At 38.9% G+C, this 18,292-nt stretch overlaps 1 protein-coding gene across 10 annotated transcripts in view; it reads left to right on the top strand.

Annotated features, from left to right (window-relative positions):
• CALD1 (caldesmon 1) overlaps positions 1-17,952 on the top strand; it is a 181,546-nt gene extending 163,594 nt beyond the window's left edge. For 5 of the 10 annotated variants that reach the window (XM_060156628.1, XM_060156634.1, XM_060156627.1 and 2 more), the window contains 7 exons: positions 165-305; positions 4,888-4,931; positions 5,030-5,111; positions 6,929-7,066; positions 7,525-7,620; positions 13,160-13,284; positions 15,412-15,445. In XM_060156628.1, the coding sequence (XP_060012611.1) occupies positions 165-305; positions 4,888-4,931; positions 5,030-5,111; positions 6,929-7,066; positions 7,525-7,620; positions 13,160-13,284; positions 15,412-15,430 (645 nt within the window). In that variant the 3' untranslated portion in view covers positions 15,431-15,445. Of the gene's footprint in view, positions 1-164; positions 306-4,887; positions 4,932-5,029; positions 5,112-6,928; positions 7,067-7,524; positions 7,621-13,159; positions 13,285-15,411; positions 15,622-15,652 lie in introns of those variants that run through there. The other 5 variants (XM_060156630.1, XM_060156637.1, XM_060156632.1 and 2 more) reach the window with 4 other exon arrangements.
• The last annotated feature ends 340 nt before the right edge of the window (positions 17,953-18,292 follow it).

Below are 18,292 nucleotides of genomic sequence, written 5' to 3'. Positions count from 1 at the left end.
CACAAGCTCAGGCTTAACCTCTGGTGCCACCCTTGAGGAAGGGATAGCATCCTTTCTAGAACCTGGGTCTTTTTCCTCTGGGACTATGCTTTCCCCTACAGCACTCTTTCCTTTTGGCTTGAAGCTGATATTGACGTCCTTGTTATCTGTTCTTTCTCTCTTAGGAAGAGAAGAGGAGGCTAAAGGAAGAGATTGAAAGGCGAAGGGCAGAAGCTGCTGAGAAACGCCAAAAGATGCCAGAAGATGGCTTATCAGATGACAAGAAGCCCTTCAAGTGTTTCACTCCTAAAGGTTCATCTCTCAAGGTACTTTTTCCCCAGAAAACCTTCTTATAATATGTCTATTAAAATATAATAGAAATGTGATTTTAGCCCCTGGTTTAGTTATTGATTATTCAAAATTTTGCTTCATTTATCTTTTTGCTCCTTCTTTCAGCAATTGCACAGCTTCTTTTTGTTTTCAAGATATGGAAAGGAGAGAAATAAAGTGGAGAAATTTTTGTCCATTGTTTATTAGATCTTTGGTATACATTAAAAAGACCTTTGGTGATTATCTCTGGATCTCACTGACCCACGCCCTCCACATGCCTTATTACTTTGAGCAAATAAAAGTGGAAACATTTAAACTTTATAAAATGGGCAAATATATTTTAAAGGTTTAAGCTGCTTTTCATGCTAATGTTCATTTTTTTCCCTTGTCATTATTAAGAGCAGCACAACTGGAAATGGTACATGTCAAATTTTAAAGCTGTTATCATGGGAGGAGATGAAATGTGACTCGGATAGGCTCCTTTGCCAGGATGAGTTTGGTCCGACTACTGCCTTCATAGAGCACAATTCCTAGTGACTTGGAAGTGCTGCTGAAAGAAAAGAGAATGAGCAGGAAGGAGCCGACTCAGGGAGATGATGGGATGGTTGCCATGGAGGAACAAGAACGCACACTCAAATACACGTTTTTGCTTATATAGTTAGCGTGTTTTGAGTACCTGACACAGTGAAAATACTCAACGAGTATTTATTGAATGAATGCATGAATGAATGAATCTTCAGATTGGAACTTGGAGCAGTTTTTATTTTATCCTCATTTTCCATCAACCTAGCTGGGTTACAAAGCACTGACAACAGGTAAAGCCAGTATAGAATCATAGCCAGGCTCCAGCTGGTTAGTGTGTGCATGTGTGTATCTGTCATTGTGTGTGAGGTCTAATGTCCACACTAAAATGATCAAAAGCCAGTTACTTACATTTTACAGTTATTACCTGTTTCACATGAAAAACAGTATGTTTTATCCCTAGATAACTTCACTTAGTCTTTAGAATGGTCTGGGTCCCAGTCCACCATAGTTCTAACTCCTCCCAAATAACCTCCTTATACTTGAACCCTCGTCTTAAGAGCGGCTTCAGGGGGGATCCAAACTAAACCACAGGGGCATTTTCTTATTTAATGTTTGATATTTATAACAAATCTAATGTGCGCTATGTGCTGTGAAGGCGAGAAGCACAAAGCGAGGTCACTGCCCCTGGGGCACTAATATAATTGACTGCCTCAGGAGAATTCAAGAATTACAAAGGTAATGAAGTGCAGACGACCAGCTCAGTGAGGTCTCTAAGTGGGGCGCAAGGAGGAGAGAGAGGCTTTGTTGAGTAGGTGAGCCTCACGTATGGATCTGAAATTTGAATTTCGTAAAATCTTCCTATGTCACAAAACATTCTTTTGACTTTTTTCCAACCATTTAACAACGGAAAATGTTCTTAGCTTTTGGGTGGGTGGAGGACATGGGCAAGTGGACCATAGTTTGCATACGCCTACTGCAGGAGAAAGAGCTGAAAGGCAAACCCTGCTCAGTGCAGACCATCTCTGTGCAGGCACCAGGTCCCTCCTCAGTCTGGGTCCTTTTATTCCTGGCTCATCAATAATTAAAGAAAACCATGTTCTCTCTCTTTCAACCTTCCTTCAAATGCCACTCAAGCTAAGCTTTCCTTGAACTGTCTTGGGAACATGAGGAAAGTAGTAGTCAGTAGTAGGAGGATGGATGCAACCCATCCTCCTCCAAACATCTCTCTACCTAGTTTCCAACTTAACTTCTCTAGTGTTTCCATCAACCAGACTCCTGGGTTCCCAGAAAGCCTTTTGTCTACTCACTCTGGTAGAGAGGCACGTGTGAGCAATCAAAGTTGATATGTAAAAAAGAAAAACCACATTTTTAATTTCTGTGTAACAGAGACATGCTTTCAAGAACAGGCAGTCTAGTGCTTTTCTCCATAGTATGTGCCTTGAAGAACCTGCTGTGGTTCTTGTTTTAGAACTTAATTTCATGTCCTACAATTGAATTCCTGCAACTATTGATACTCTTGGCCCTGCAACTTTTATAAATGGTCACAAGCTAACATTGTCAAGTGCCAGTGGGAGGAGAAACATTTGATATTTGACCTCAAGATATTATCAACTGGTGTATTTTGTTCATTTCTCATGACATATTCCTTGTCTGAGAAGCTCAGAACCTGGTTTCTCATAGTTAAATTATGCTAGCAGTGAATGATTTTTCTTACATAAGACATGCAAAGAATAAGTTTTAAGTAAATTAAATTTAGAATTTTGTTTTTATTATTATTGTTTTCATATACTGATGGTGGAAGGAGTGTGGAGTAAGGAGAGCGCCAGTTTGCTGAAATGTGTGGGGTTTTCCCTTGAGTTTTACGGGGACAACACTGCCACCTCTTGGTCTTCAGAAGAACCAATTTCCCCCTTTAAACTCCTTACACAGGAGATTTAATTTACAAATTTAGTACAAATTGTTACATTACCCAGAGTCACTAAGGGCAGGAATTTTCCAACAAGAGTACATCAGCAATGGATGGTAAATCCTGATAAAATGTGATAATGAAGTCAAGCTATATTGAATATTGTAGATACAAAAGGAGAAGGTAGGGTCTGAGAGCCTCTGTAGTGTGAATAAATGTGATGGCCAAGGTTAAGAAGATGATCCCCGAGTCAGAACGATGCTAGAGGTGCTACAAAGAACAAGTCTCATCTCTGCCTCCCCTCTCCACCGACCTTTCCCCACGCTGAATTGTTCTCCATTATTCAGTCCCACCACTCTACATGCCTCTTGGTTCCCCAAATCTTTGTATATGTGTTTGTTCTGTTAGAAATGTCCTCTCCCCTCTAACTCATGCACTCCACCCTCACTTTCATGAACTCATTTATAAAGCTGTGTAAACTATAAACTACAAATCTCAGCTCAAATACCAGAACATCTGAAAAGCCTTCTCGAACTCCCCCATTTTCTTATCTTTAATATGGTACCTACCACTGAATTTAAAATTTTTCATTTATGTGTTCTACTAGTCTCCCCTACTGACTCCTTAAATAATTGGAACCCTGTCTCATACAGCGTTGGGTGTTCAACTTTATATAATAGTACTCACATATAATTTATTGGTTGGTTGGTTGGTTGACTGACAGGTTGGCAGGGTTAAATCAGGACGGATAGATGGGTGAATAATATTAAAGGTGCCAGTGCATTGCGTGGTTCTAATGTGTTTTACCTCATTCAACTGGGAACTTTTTCTGCAGAAATGCACTTCTAAGTTTATGTTAAAATCAGAAAAATAAGATTTAAGACCCTTTACATCTCATAAACTCAGGGATACCTATAGCATTCTTTTGCATAAAGTTTTATGTTTAATGAGTTTGATTTTATCTTTGTAAGAAATCATTGGAAAGGATGAAGTGCTTAACTAACATCTTTAAAAGTATTATTCGACTGATATTAGGAGTGAAACATGTTTTCCAAAAAGCTTAAGGGTATTTATTAATAATCCATGAGTCCCAGGCCAACAGTCCAGAAAAAGCCATGACGTCTTAAAGATTGTAGGGGACGGTCAACCACACCAGCCTAGGGTAACTGTAGCCTAGTAGACTCCTTGGCTGCCCTGAACAGGGCAGAAAATGGACCTGTGTGCTTTGCACATGCAGTCATATGCAAAGAAGCTGTTACTATTTGCTGATGATAGGTGACGCGTGGCAGAGGATATTTCTAGCCTGGAGTTGGGTATCATGAGGAGTCAACAGATATTTGCTGACCTATAAAGAACATCTGGATTTGAGTGATGCAGTTTCAGTAAAATATAATGTTTGATTTAGCAGCTTTAGTTGTAGCAAAATTTCTGGCTTTTAAAAAAAGAATTTATTAAAAATGACTAAACTGCCCATCGGTGTATATCCATAGCGGTTTCTCTGGGCTTATTTCCTTATTTCCCACTTGGACTAATAGGGCCTTCATGAGAGGCCCCAGCATTCCTGATGAGCTGTGCCCCAGTTTCACTCATCCCCACCCCCATCTCCTATATTCAGGGCAAATTAAGTTCAGCAATTGGTTTGACAGCTATCAAATAAGAAAATCAGGCTAAGCAGTAAGTGAATAGTTCACAGTTCCTGGTTATCTTTCTTATATATATAAATATCAATTTGTTACGTTGTATACCTAAAACTAGTGTACTGTAATATGTCGTTTATACCTCAATAAAAAATAATGGAAAAAAATTAAAGTACATCAGAAAGCAAAAAAAATTGTTTTAGTCTTGAAATGTAATTATTTTTGCCCTTGATTTATATTATTTCAGAGGCATTTTAATTCCACTTTGTCTCCAGAACTTCATATTTCTCTATTTTCTTCCAGTCCTACCTTCGTCTCCCAAACCTCATTATCAAATACCTTGTATGTAGTTTTCCTCTCTAGCAGAGGTGCTATGCACAGCACCCTCATACTCTTTGACACCCTTTGGTACTTTTATTCCCCACGTTCAGGGAAGATAGTAGTATGGGCTGAGAAACACTGTTTATAAACTGAAAATATTAACTGGTTTTATTTTTTTCCAATTCCTAGATAGAAGAGCGAGCAGAATTTTTGAATAAATCTGTGCAGAAAAGGTAATATGGTTGATTGTTGAATTGAGAATCATCCGCCATTATATGTATGGAAAAATTCTCTCATTTTTATGTATGTATGTGTGTGTTTATTTACTTAGCAGTGGTGTTAAATCAACTCATCAAGCAGCAGTAGTCTCCAAGATTGACAGCAGACTGGAGCAATACACCAGTGCAATTGAGGTGAGAGATGTCCTCAGAGTTATGGTCAAACAAATCAACTCTGATTATATAAATAATCATAGAAACACTTAGGACAATAATCAAGTCCAGTGGTGTTAGAATGTTAATGATGTTTTATAACTAGTTAGAGAGAAAACAATAATAAAGACACATTATAGAAGAGTTTTAAATAAATTATTGTTTACTACTTTCCACCTGTATTCTTTAGTGAAGGTGTTACTTTTTTTAATGAATGAGTTTATTGTTATTTAAATATATTATTTATGTGTTCACAAGTATATCTTCAATATTCTTAATTCCTTATAAAAGGTGTTCCCATATATAGTTTTAAACAGGCCCCTTACAACCATGATTAGTCCTCTTTTATCTATAAGAACTTTTATTATCAAATAAATTGGTAGTATAAATTAATATAAAGATGATAGCCAGCTGGAATTTAATGAATTTCAAATTGATTGTTTTATATATGAAGGATCATAGTTTTATGCTTCTGTCTAATCCAACATTTTTTCCGCCCAGTTGACCTAGGGGTGTTACTCTATTCAGAAATAATGTACTATATTTCCAAGTACCAAAACACTAAGAGGGTAGGGTGCCATTGATCAAGACGTGATTCTGGTTTTTTTCTCCTTTGTGTAGACTTTAGTCAGTGGTTTTAGTCACCTGCTGTGAAGTAATTGGATCAGTTTGATTTGATTTCTCCTCTCCTTTGTACTGCAGAGTGGAGATACCTATAAAATAGTTCATAACAAATGATAAGAGGGAATAAGAAAGAGAGAGGTCTGGATGATTTATCAAGTGAATAATCAAGTCTTAACATTCAAAAGGAGATTTTCAGAAGATTAAATGGCCGCTAAATTATAAGACAAATTGCAGATAGTTATTTTCTGTGGTTGAATTGATCACAGCTCTAACAGGATTAATGAAGCCAAAACTGTGGCTTCAGGCTTTCATAGTCCAGCAATGGTGCCACTCACCCTGGCTGCCCACCTTGATGACACATGCCACAGGCCCCAAAGCAGGACCAGGAGAGAAACTGCATGATTTGGGGTACGCCTATCACTACTGCTGGAAAAGTATCTTGAATGCACACCTTTCTTTTTACACCCGTTCATTCTTCCTTCCAGTCTCCATGCAGTGGTCTCTCAGTCTTTCAGTCTTTTAGCACACCCCCGTCTCTGGTCCTTGGCATGTACTGTTAGCTCTGCGTGGAGCGGTGTTTTCTCCTTCGTTCACCAGCCTCTTTCAAGTCTTCCGTCAGATCTGGGTCTGAATGTCACATCCTCAGAGTAGCCTTCTTTGCCCCCCTAAACTAAGTACCACTGTCCTATCGTGTGCTCTCTTGGCGTGCTTACGGCACCACACTCATGTTTCATAGCACTTACTGCAACGTGAGATAATAGTGTATAACTAATTCCTGTCTCTCCTATTAATGTCAGTCCACTGCAGCTTACCGAGTGGACTGTCTTGCGTACCACCACGTCCCCAGAGCCTAGCACAGTGCCCTGCACACAGCAGGCACTCAAGAAGTGTCTGTTGTAGCAATGAAGTAGCATATCACCTTAACAAGAAATGGAGTCCCAATGAGAAGCATATTTCACTTTCGAAAGATCCTCTGAAGTAGATGTAATGGTTTATTTGGAGGTAGAGATGTCATCAGAATGTACTTTCACAACAGAAATTATGACTCTCATTTTTGGTGAAGGCATTTACACAGTGAATTTGTTAAGTGATAGTGTTGAAGAACGCAAGCTTACTATAGTTTTACGAGCGCAAACTTACCAGCACCAATCCTAAAAATAATTCACATACTTCAGGGAACAAAAACTGCAAAACCTACGAAGCCAGCAGCCTCGGACCTTCCTGTTCCTGCCGAAGGTGTCCGCAACATCAAGAGCATGTGGGAGAAAGGCAATGTGTTCTCATCACCCACTGCATCAGGCACGCCAAATAAGGTGAGCAGAGGATTGCCGTCTTTTAATTTTGGAGGCTGGGTTTTTCTTTCTTTCTTTTTTTTTTTTTAGGAATCACATAGTTAATTACAAAAGCAGTGAAAAAGGTATAATTCTTACTTACTTTTGCAATGACCAAAAAGCAAGCTCAGGAAGGATGTGTTCCTGAGGCTAATAGACTATGCACTGTGTTCTGGCCACAGGCCTCTAAATGCAGTACCCAGAGTTAATCACTGACCTTGGGGTTGGGGGTAGGAGAAGTACAGGGGGGAGAACACCAGATCACATACTCTTTAAATATCAGGTTTAAGGTTTATTTTTGTCAAAATATTCAATATAATGATCAATAATTGATCAGTGTTATGTGAAATAATACTGGATATTATTTTGAGGTTGCTTTGAAATTTTCTTTCCAGGTAGGTTTTTTTTTTCTTTAATATTAGATGCTTGGCCTCTTGTAGGAAACAGCTGGCTTAAAGGTGGGGGTCTCCAGCCGCATCAATGAATGGCTTACCAAAACCCCAGATGGAAACAAGTCACCTGCTCCCAAACCTTCTGTAAGTAGCTCCAGGTTCTTCTGAATTTGTCTCATAGCTCAGCTTCCAGCAACAGAAGAAAACAGGCTGTTGGTCTATTTGCCTGGGAAAAACAAGGCCGTGACTGCTGAATAACAAAGAAGGAGGGCTTCAGATTGAGGGAGAACAGTCCCGAGCACTGTAATTACCCAGAAGGTAAAATGGGACCATCACCTCTCCACCCAGAGCGTTGAGGCAGTTCAAATTTACACTCTTAACTGGTCTGCATGTTTAGCTTCTATTCTATAAATTACAGATAGGAATTTGAAAATGAAAATGTCAAATTATCTTGGCCATTTCTCTGTCAAGAGCACCCCTAGACTTATTCCCAAAAGAATGTGTATGTTGGCTATTTGAACCCATGTTTTCTAATTTGCCTAATTTCTGTAACTTAACACAAAAATACAGTTACTGGGTAGTTGTTGAAATAATTGCTGTAATTTTCTTGTCAACACCTCCAAAGGAAAGCCATTTTTAAAAAAAAACAACCGTAAAAGTAGAAACTATAAAAGCTGGTTATGAATGTTATTTTTGGAAATGTAAAATTTTCTTATTAAGTGTGGCTATCTTACTATAAAAATATACTTTTAACCTTTTCATTGAATGTATTTGGTCATTGCCTTGCATTTATCGTTATAATCAAAAACCTTATTAAGCTCCCTACTGTATACTGGTGAACTTTCTCTGTTAAGTTGGCTTTTATACCTTTGTTGGTGCCCAAGGCAGCAAAGGCTCAACTGTCACAACCCCCCCATTCCAGAGGTAGAAGAAGAGCTTTCCAAATCCTAGGCCTCTGCACTGTTGAGCATTTAGTTGCATCCCTTTGCTCTATATTTAATCTCCAAATTCACTAAAGTTTTATCACTTTTCCAATTTAAAAAGAAAAGAATGGAAATATGTCCATACTTTTCTTGGGTACAGTTCCTTGTAGTCAATTAATATTCAGCTTGAGCTTCTCTGCATATGGGCCTCACAAGAGGTATAAAACTAATGTAAACCCAATTTACAATTGGACAGTCTTAATATATTGAAAAGAAAATCTTTTTCCTCTCCCAGTAGATATGGGAAAGGGGCCCTATAAAAGGAGACAGTCGAGGTGAGGGGTCATACCCACAAGGTATGTGATCTTTAGTGCCTCGAGTTTCCCCAACACCCCAGGTGACATAAAGAGTGGAAATTATTTTTTAAATGGCAGTTTATATAAAGTTTTGTGGTTCCAGATCAGTGATTATTAACCTTTTTGAATTATGGACACCTTTGAAAACCTAATGAAATGTAAAGACCCTCTCCCCCAAAACACTGCATATAATACAAGTTCAGCAAGTTCGTGGACACACTGAAGGTTTCGCATTACAGCAAAGATAAAGAGAAAAGGGTATATGTTTTTCTTCTTTGATGAGTATGGTACATTGCTAAAGGAGATGGTCACTTTTACACATGTATTTGCAACCTGTTTCATTTCTATCCCAGATTATACTCATGTATTTGGTTCAGGACTTGACCCATACTCTTCTATCAACACTTTAACCGATAAGCCTATCATCTATGTCACCCTAATGGGAGGGTTAAAAAGATTCAATACAGTTATTATTACAACAGGTATAAATGAGTCAAGGTTTCCACAGAAAGCCCCATTTTCTGGAGTTATTGACGGCCTCCTAAAAATGGCAGGACAAAAAGGCATTACAGGGAAATTACAAAATCATTGCCTGCTTTATCTAGTATTTAGTAAGTAATTTGCTAGACTGTCTACTAGAGGATAGAGGAGAAAAGGCAGGAAGAATGTGGCAAGTAGTATACATCATAATGATCTCTTCTTCCCCAGGTCCCATTGGATTTGGTACGTTAGTGTGGCTTCCTGAATAAAGGCCAGGTGGAAACAAAGCAAGGTGTAATTGATGTTGCAAATAAAAGGGCAGTTTGAGTAGATCGTACTTAATATACAACTTTGAGCTTTGTGCACATCCCAAGAGTAGTAGGCCCAGCAATGTGCCACGTCATGAATAGCAGTATGGCAGTCTCTTTGGGGAAAGATATAACTTGGAATTTAGTAAGGCAGGAGGGTAACTCACAGACACTACGGATCCAGCAGAAAAGAAATGAAAATGTCCAAACTGCTGGAAAGGGCTGGACGGATCCTGCAGATACATAAAACTTGTCAGGCAAAAGGTTAAGTCCCGGAAGACAGCTTAGAAAGACAGGTCAAGCAAAGAATTTTGTCTAGGTCTTTCCCGGGGGTGTGTGACACTGGCGGCCTGCAGCTAAGATCTGTGTAGTCAGGGCCATTTTGCTTTATATTCCTTCTTTTTTTTTTTTTTTTTTTTTTTTTTTTTTTGCAGTACGCGGGCCCCTCACCGCCGCGGCCCCTCCCGCCGCGGAGCACAGGCTCCGGACGCGCAGGCCCAGAGGCCATGGCCCACGGGCCCAGCCGCTCCGCGGCATGCGGAGTCCTCCCGGACCAGGGCACGAACCCGCGTCCCCTGCATCGGCAGGCAGACTCCCAACCACTGCGCCACCAGGGAAGCCCTATATTCCTTCTTTTAAATTATAATTTGAACATGTTTTTAAGGTGTGGAGGCATGCATTCTTTAACTTGATTCCTTCTTTTTTAAAATTTTCTTACACCAGCCTCTTCAGGCATGTGTTTCCAGCCTGGCCCTTCATGTCAGGCCTGTGAGTTTGACACCCTTGGGATTCTGGTCAGACTGACCCTGAACCCAGGATGTCAGAGGATTACCTAAAGACAGCAGCAAATAGGAGGCTCCCCAAGGCTCCCTTCTAATTTGCGACCAGAGGTGATTTATTCTCAACCCCTTGTTTATATTCCTTGGCATGTATGGGTGAAAGGGAAGCCTGGGTTTGCGTTTGCAGACATATGGCATGTGGCCATTAAGGAAAAATCAAAGAGAAATTCTTTTACGAAAAGAGTGCTCACCCAGTGAAACCTCAAGAACCAGGAAAAGAGTAATCCATGGGATTAGTGTCCGGTTCTAAAGTTCACTGAAGAGAAAAAGCATCCTCTGCTACTAGTTATGCATTAATTTTCATATAATTAAAAGTGCTCAAAAGCTTGTCAAATCAATATTATTTGGGTCTCTGAAAACTAGTAACTTATTTAAACATTGATCTACACCTGATTCTTTACTGAGACGTCTATTGCTATTTGTGGGTAGAATTTATAGGACTTCAGTGTAACTTTGTAACTGGAATTCAGTTCTAAGTGTGTCTGTTGTATCTGGTTAGTCTGTTCTTTGTGTCTAAACTACATGTTATATACAGCAATTAAAATGCTAATTTGTCTTTCTTTTTGTTTAAAAAAAACCCCAACATTGTCTTTCTCAGCTGAATTTTCTTCTTCATTCTTTGATCTCTGGTTGACTGGAAACCTGCTTCCCTGCCTTCATTTCTCCCTCTTCTTCTGGAGTGGGTCTTTCTCTAAAATGTAGGCTGGTCAGGTAATTTCATTTATATTTCCCATTTGAGTTAAAATGCCAATTTACTGCTCAGATGTTCATATTTTCTTAAAATGGACTCTTTAACTCTTTAAGTGATCTCAAATGATTCATAGGTAGGATTCAAGGAAAATACAATTCATTTTCTTTAGTGGAAGGGTATTCATGTGAAAGAAAAATATTTTTCTTATATGAATCAAATAAATAAAGTAGTAATAGCCACTTTCCAGAGCTTCCATTAGCATGTTCCTAATTATAGTTTCCAAATTTTTAAAACAGTCTTCCAGACAATTTGGCAGCTTCGACTTCCATTGGCGTACATAGTGGAATTCTTCAAAAACAACCTGATTTGTTGCTTACTGGTTCCAAGTTAAATAGGTGTAACTCTCTAATAGAATATCAGGAATCCATGTCACAGTGAAAATCCAGAAATTCAGTAAGATTAAGGCAAATCTGAACTGCTTCACACGGTAATGTTTTTAACCAGTGCATTTCTAGTGTTGCAATCTCAATAGTATCTACTAAGAAAAATACATGTCCATTTAGACTGGTGTCCATGGATAAACGTAGTTGCTATTAGCTTTGCCTTCCTAATGAGAAAAGGGTTTGCCAAAATCAACATTACCATTTCAGTAAAACACATTTATTTTCTACAGACTACCTTTGCCAAGTATTCATATAAGCAAACGCTGGAAGAAGAGTAAATGGAAACAGAAATTTGGATCCTTATCCAAACCAAATTAATTATGAGGTAGTAAATAAAGATTCAAAGATATATAGCTGTCATCGATCATATTTTAGTGTTTTCTTCCCAAGATCTTTACATGTTCTCATATATGTCATCAACTGTCACTTTCTCTTATGGGTACACTTTGTAGTAAATGTTTAATTTCACGGGGCTAGGTGCTCCTGATACACTTCTGAATTACCCCTTGCTCCTCAGGAAACACAAAATGATTCTAATCTGAGGAAAGTACAATTAGAAAAGTGTCTTAGATTGGGCTGCCCAGAAGCAAACCCTAAAATAGTGGTTCGTGTGCAGGTAGTTTACTTGAGACATGAAGAAAACACTACAGGAAGTGAGGCAGGAAAAGAAGCCAGCCAATAAAGAATGTTTATTAAGCAAGTCACTACGTGGGCTGTTAAACATAATCCTGCTGGGAAAGCCTGAAAGCCACCACAAAACACATGCTTCCGAGGTATCCTACCTGAGGCGTGAGCGAGTCTGAGAAATAGTCTTGCACCAAATCTCATGAGTGAGTGGCTGAAGACTGCTCCTGAGGGTGTTAACTCTCTGGATGTCCAGCCTGCCTCCTGGGAGCAAAGTGGGCATCTGCAGCCAGAGGAAGTCCTCATGCAAAGAGATGCAGTGTTGGCCATTGGAAGTCCAGCTGGTACACATTAAAGTCATAAGGGCTGGGGGCCATGGGCAAGGCACCAAAGAAAAGTTAATTGGCAAGGGGTGAGGTCCTTATCCAACCCCCTCAAAATTATTTAAAACTAACCTATGCTCGATTCACTTCTAAGGACATAGAAAGTTAAAAATTGGCTATCTCATTTTAAATATGCTTATATTCCAATTTTACTGGTCAATAAACAGTTAAGTCCTTGGTGAATGACAGGACCTAAATGCTGGATAGTTTCAGCCCATTCTCCTGTCACAGCATAGGTCAGGGTCCATATAAAATAGCTAGTGGGAAGCAGCCACATGGCACAGGGATATCGGCTCGGTGCTTTGTGACCGCCTGGAGGGGTGGGATAGGGAGGGTGGGAGGGAGGGAGACACAAGAGGGAAGACATATGGGGACATATGTATATGCATAACTGAGTCACTTTGTTATAAAGTAGAAACTAACACACCATTGTAACACAATTATACCCCAAGAAAGATGTTAAAACAAACAAACAAACAAACAACGGCTAACGATCCTTTTGATTCAACCCATTTCAGATGACTAGGATAAAGTGTATTACACACATAAACAAACAGCAGATGTGGTGATTTATTTAGACCTGGCCAGAAAATATGAAGAGCCACCCATCATTTTTTTCTGCTTTCTCTTCATTAGGATTTGAGGCCAGGAGACGTATCTGGCAAGCGGAACCTCTGGGAAAAGCAATCTGTGGACAAGGTCACTTCCCCCACTAAGGTAATCTACTGGAAGATTTGTTTTCCACAGGTTCTCTTCCTGCTGTATCCTGCAGTATGCTGTCCCAGGGTCAAAAAAGAAATAATGCTGATCCAGAGAGTCTTGTCTGGGTAACCATCAGTTTCTAAAGACTTGTGTATGGTACCGTGAAAGGCAATGTCACGGAGCCTTCAGCATGGTAGGTTTGTCAGTCATACAAGGTAAATAGTCTAGACCTGTGGGATGGCTCCCAGTAAGACATTCTAGAAACACCATCGTGGTAGGGGTGTTGAAAACAGAAGGCTGTGTGGTATAACCATGGTCTACATTTCCTTACAAGGTCCAGGCTTGGAAATCAGAATTTGCAGATCACCTAGGAAAGAATGTCTGTCTCCTTGAGTAGTTTCAAATCTGCTTTCTGGAACCATTCTAAGGGGTTACATTGCCAGCAGCCTAGGACTCAAGGCTGTTACGGCAAAAAAATTGAAATAATATTCAAAAGTTAGCAAAATTTGCTACCCTATGAAAACTAATGGCTAAGAATGCTTGGATTTGTCTTTCTTTGGCCTTCTGCTCATCCTTCACAAAGTGGCCTGTGGTCAATATCTAAATGATGCACAAACTAAAAATAGGACCCCTTGTTGTACAAGGAGCTAATTCAACTCCTAATTCCCCATTCAAGTAATAATTCCACTCTTCTCCCTTGGTAGAGGGAAAATTGAAAAGAGAAAAATCAGAGAGCGACAATAAGTAAGATTAGAATAGACTGCTTATGGGCTGATGTAGAACTCTATACCCAGAAGCACTTTTTAAGCAAACTCAGGACTGAAGAACATCTCAAAGGCAACTGAAGAATCTCTACAACTCACCGAAGGGAGAGAATTGCTTCCTCTTTCCTACTTTCTACGACGTGCTGATAAGTCTGGTGCAGCTTCCTGAGTGTGTTGCATCTTCTCTATTAGTTAAGTTTTCTAAATAACTGCTAAATATATTCAAAGTACCGGTAATAATTTTCACCATTACAAACCACTAAAATGTAATGAGCATCCACTATATGCCTTCTCAACCTACATTATCTCATTTGACTCTCCAATCACCATTATTATTACCCCCATTTAGAGTTAAGGAGAATGAGGCACAGAGAGATTAAGTACCTCTCTCAAAGTCACACAGCAAATTAGGAGCAAAGCCTGGATTAAACTCAGGCAGTCTCTTCTGAGCCTGCATTCTTAACCCTTATACATGCTGCTTTTTTTTAGGATTGCATATTCAGCAGAAAATGTAAAGTTCTAAAGTTCCTTGCACAATTTTCTTCTGGTGGAATGGAGGGGAATCATTTTGTAGTTTTTTTTTTTTTAAACAAAGAATGAACTTTTGTTGGCCTAAGCCATTATGACCCTTCTTGAAATGACCTTTCAGAAATGATAGTCTAAATGTTTATGTAGTCTCCTTTCTGAGTAGGGGGTGTCGGCTGTCCATAGACCATCGTCACAGGTTTAATAGATCCCCTCTGGACAACATTCCTCTGAACCAGGGTTCTAGGAAGTAGAGTAAAGATATGATCTGGAATGGTAGGTCTCAGAGAACACCACTCACATACAACATGAATGGTACTCCCCGGAATTATGCAATAATGTGTGTGGTACAAGGTGGGACGGTGACAGGGTGAGACTTCATACACATACATACTGCCCCCTCCTCCTTGGTCTATACCACAAAACTCTTTCTACAGTAATAATAATAACATAACCAGCAGGCCCAGAGCTGAGTTTGTGAGGTAGCAAAGTAGGTAGCTCCTTTGGTCCAAAATATCAAATTCATTAGTATCACGCAGTAATCCCTTTGAAATGAAACTATACAACGCATTTGAAATTGCAGATTCATAACACTTTAACATTTGTGAATACCTCAGCAAGAATTTTTAGCAGCTAGCTGAGGGGAAGAAATGGTGTACAATAAGACCATTGGTCAGATAAGTTTCAAGGGTAGGGGCATAAGAATAGGAGGTAGGAAATGAAAAAATAGGAGAACACTAAAGATAAGCATAGTCCAGTTTACTATCATGCCTTGATGCGGCTGAGACAGCCATTCAGTCATGTGTGCCTGTCCTGGAACACACAGTATAGAGTCCTGGCCCTTGTAGTAAGTAGTGTTTAAAAAAAACCTTCTTGACCCTGAATGCTATGAGCAAGGCTCAAGATCAAGATATGAAAAGGGGAATATAAAGAAGAAAGAAAGAGGAAAGCAAAAAAACCAACAGAAGAAAGGATAGACTGAAAGAAGAGGAGCATATTTGAAGAGAATGCCAAAAATAATCCTCCCTTTCATAGACATTTATTCCTGCCATATTATCTTTTTTTTTTTTTTTAATTCTGACACAAAATGTCTGGCTGAAAGACCATGGCCTGACGACTTAAAGCTCTCTTCTCTTAGCAGGTCTGAGACAGTTCAAGAAAGAACCCAAAGTAGCCGCTCAAGATGCCGGACCAGCTCAGTTGAAGAGGGCTCATTTGCTCTGTGTTATATTTATGTTGATTTACTAAATTGGGTTCATTTTCTTTTGTTTTGTTTTTCATTATCCCAGTAAACCCATGTATATTATCACTATATTTAATAATCACGGTCTAGAGATGTTCATGGTAAAAGTATTGCCTTTGCACAGGAGCCTGTTTCTAAAGAAACCCATGCTGTGAAATAGAGACTTTTCTACTGATCATCATAACTCTGTGTCTGAACAGTGATAGTAACCACATCGGAAGTCAACAAAAGGAGATTCAAGTTGAAAATTGCCTGAGGAATGTGTGCAGTATCCAGAAAAATGAACCATAGTGTTTTTTTTGTTTTTTTGTTTTTTAAATACAGAAATCATGTTGTTTCTGCACTTTAGAATAAAGCATGGAAGAAATTATCTTAGTAGGCAATTATAACACTTTGTGAAAGTCACCCACTTCAGATTTTAGATACTACAATAATGATTGTCTTTAAAAAAAAAAAAGATGTACTGTTAAGGTATTACTTTTTTCATGCTGATGAATATCTAAATTGGATTTTGATGTTAGCTGACAGTGGTACTGATTTCTTTAGGTTGGTTGCTTTGTGGATTTCTTTGGTAGTGATAGTGAACCACATTTTAGATGACGTGATCATGTATGTATGTGCATACACATATACAAACACACTAATGGTAGAAAGCTTTTTTATGTGCTAGGCTATTATATTTAGCAGTATGTCCCTGTAACTAGCCAATATCACTGCTTTTTAAAAATTAAAAATCACAATATTATATTAATATTTGCCAATAGAAACATGGCAGAATAGGTATCGATATGTTTCCAATGCCCAATAACCTATAAGAAAGAGATTAGAAATGTCAAAATGAATTGACATTTTCTATAAAGCATAGTATTTAGTTTATAATTAAAAGCAGTCTTGAAGTCCAGTGTGAATTGTACTAAATCTCAAAGCTTGCTCCAAACTTCATTCTTAAGAATCAAGTTCACAATCGGTTGGCTTAGATGATGTCTGAGGTCTCTTCCTTCTCTAAAATTTAAACACGAGAATTTTAGTGACAAAGTTGTACAGATTGGAATTCCATGAATAGGTGTACTACGACCAACTTTGGGTAATCTCTGGAAGCAGAAAAGTAAGCAAAAGCCAATATTTAGGAGTCATGACAGTACTTCCATCTTTAACTTACCGAAACATCTTTTTAGTTTACTTTTCTACCTTTATTAGTCATTGGCACTTGCCATAAGTTGATAATGTGTTGAACTTTCAAAAAATATATGTAATTTTTATTAGTTTTACCTTTTTCCCTAAGAGTCTATCAACTCGTCATTTGTACACACCCAATCCAGGTATCAGATCTTATTTTAGCTAATAAGCGTTCATCTATTCTTCACAATAGATGATAAAAGAGTACTCCAGTGTCTTGGCAATATGTTCTAGCATAGAGATATACATATAGTGTAGTTCTATAAACGTATACCTCATGACTTACCAAAATTGTCTTAGTCTCAATTCCTACACAACGAGGGAGCCTCCCAAATGACTCTTTTCTAATCCACAGTGTTCCCCTGGGAGAGCTAGCCAGGGTAGGGCTGGCATGAGGAGTGACCAGTGCCTTCCAAAGTCCATTTTCCTCATAAATCAGTAGAGTTGTTGAATCCTCTAGCTTTTAGCACATCTGGGCCAAAGAAAGTAAAGCCAGCAATATTGCATAAGTCACCCATCCATGACAGAGTAGACATGAGTCTATGATAAGATGAACTAGAATTTACATGCAGTGCCTGAGTTGGCATTGCCTGCCAGCATTCGAGTGAAATGGATCAAAGTTTGAATTAAGTCCTATGGCAAGATAACATTTCTTTGTTGTACTTTTGAATAAGAGCCTCTCCTGATCACTATTATATGTTTTTTTCTAGAAAGTCTAAATTTAAGAAGAGAATATATCGATCGATCCTGACTTTTATTCCAATATTTGGATGGAATAAGTTTTAGGGTAGAATTTTGTTCAGTTTGGATTTAATTTCTTGAAAAATTCCTTGTTTACTTGTTTGATTACAATTCTCTCTGTTATCTTTTTAAGAAGTAAAACTTCAAGGTGACTAGCATGTTCTGTGAATCTGCCATTCCTAAAAATTTTATAAACACGATATTTTTCACTGATAATTGATCGCTGCAATAAATATATATTGTGAAAATGCATCCACAATAAATGGAATTCCTCCAAATGTCTTTGCCTCACTTATTTTTATGTACTATATTGATTACAAGAGTTCTATCTGATGTAATAAAGATGATGGTATAGCAAAATGCATACTTCAGATTGAGTCTTGGTTTCATTCTTTAAAGAGGAAAGCCATTTCATATATATACATATATTTTTTTTTTTTTGCGCCCGGCGGGCCTCTCACTGTTGTGGCCTCTCCCGTTGCGGAGCGCAGGCTCCGGACACGCATGCTCAGCGGCCATGGCTCACGGGCCCAGCTGCTCCACGGCATGTGGGATCTTCCCGGACCGGGGCACGAACCCGTGTCCCTTGCATCGGCAGGCGGACTCTCAACCACTGCG

Source organism: Lagenorhynchus albirostris, chromosome 8, assembly GCF_949774975.1.
Source record: "Lagenorhynchus albirostris chromosome 8, mLagAlb1.1, whole genome shotgun sequence".
NCBI classification, from domain to species: Eukaryota; Metazoa; Chordata; class Mammalia; order Artiodactyla; family Delphinidae; genus Lagenorhynchus; species Lagenorhynchus albirostris.
The sequence above is the reverse complement of the archived record's forward strand: the minus strand, read 5'-3'. Positions and strand labels throughout refer to the sequence as shown.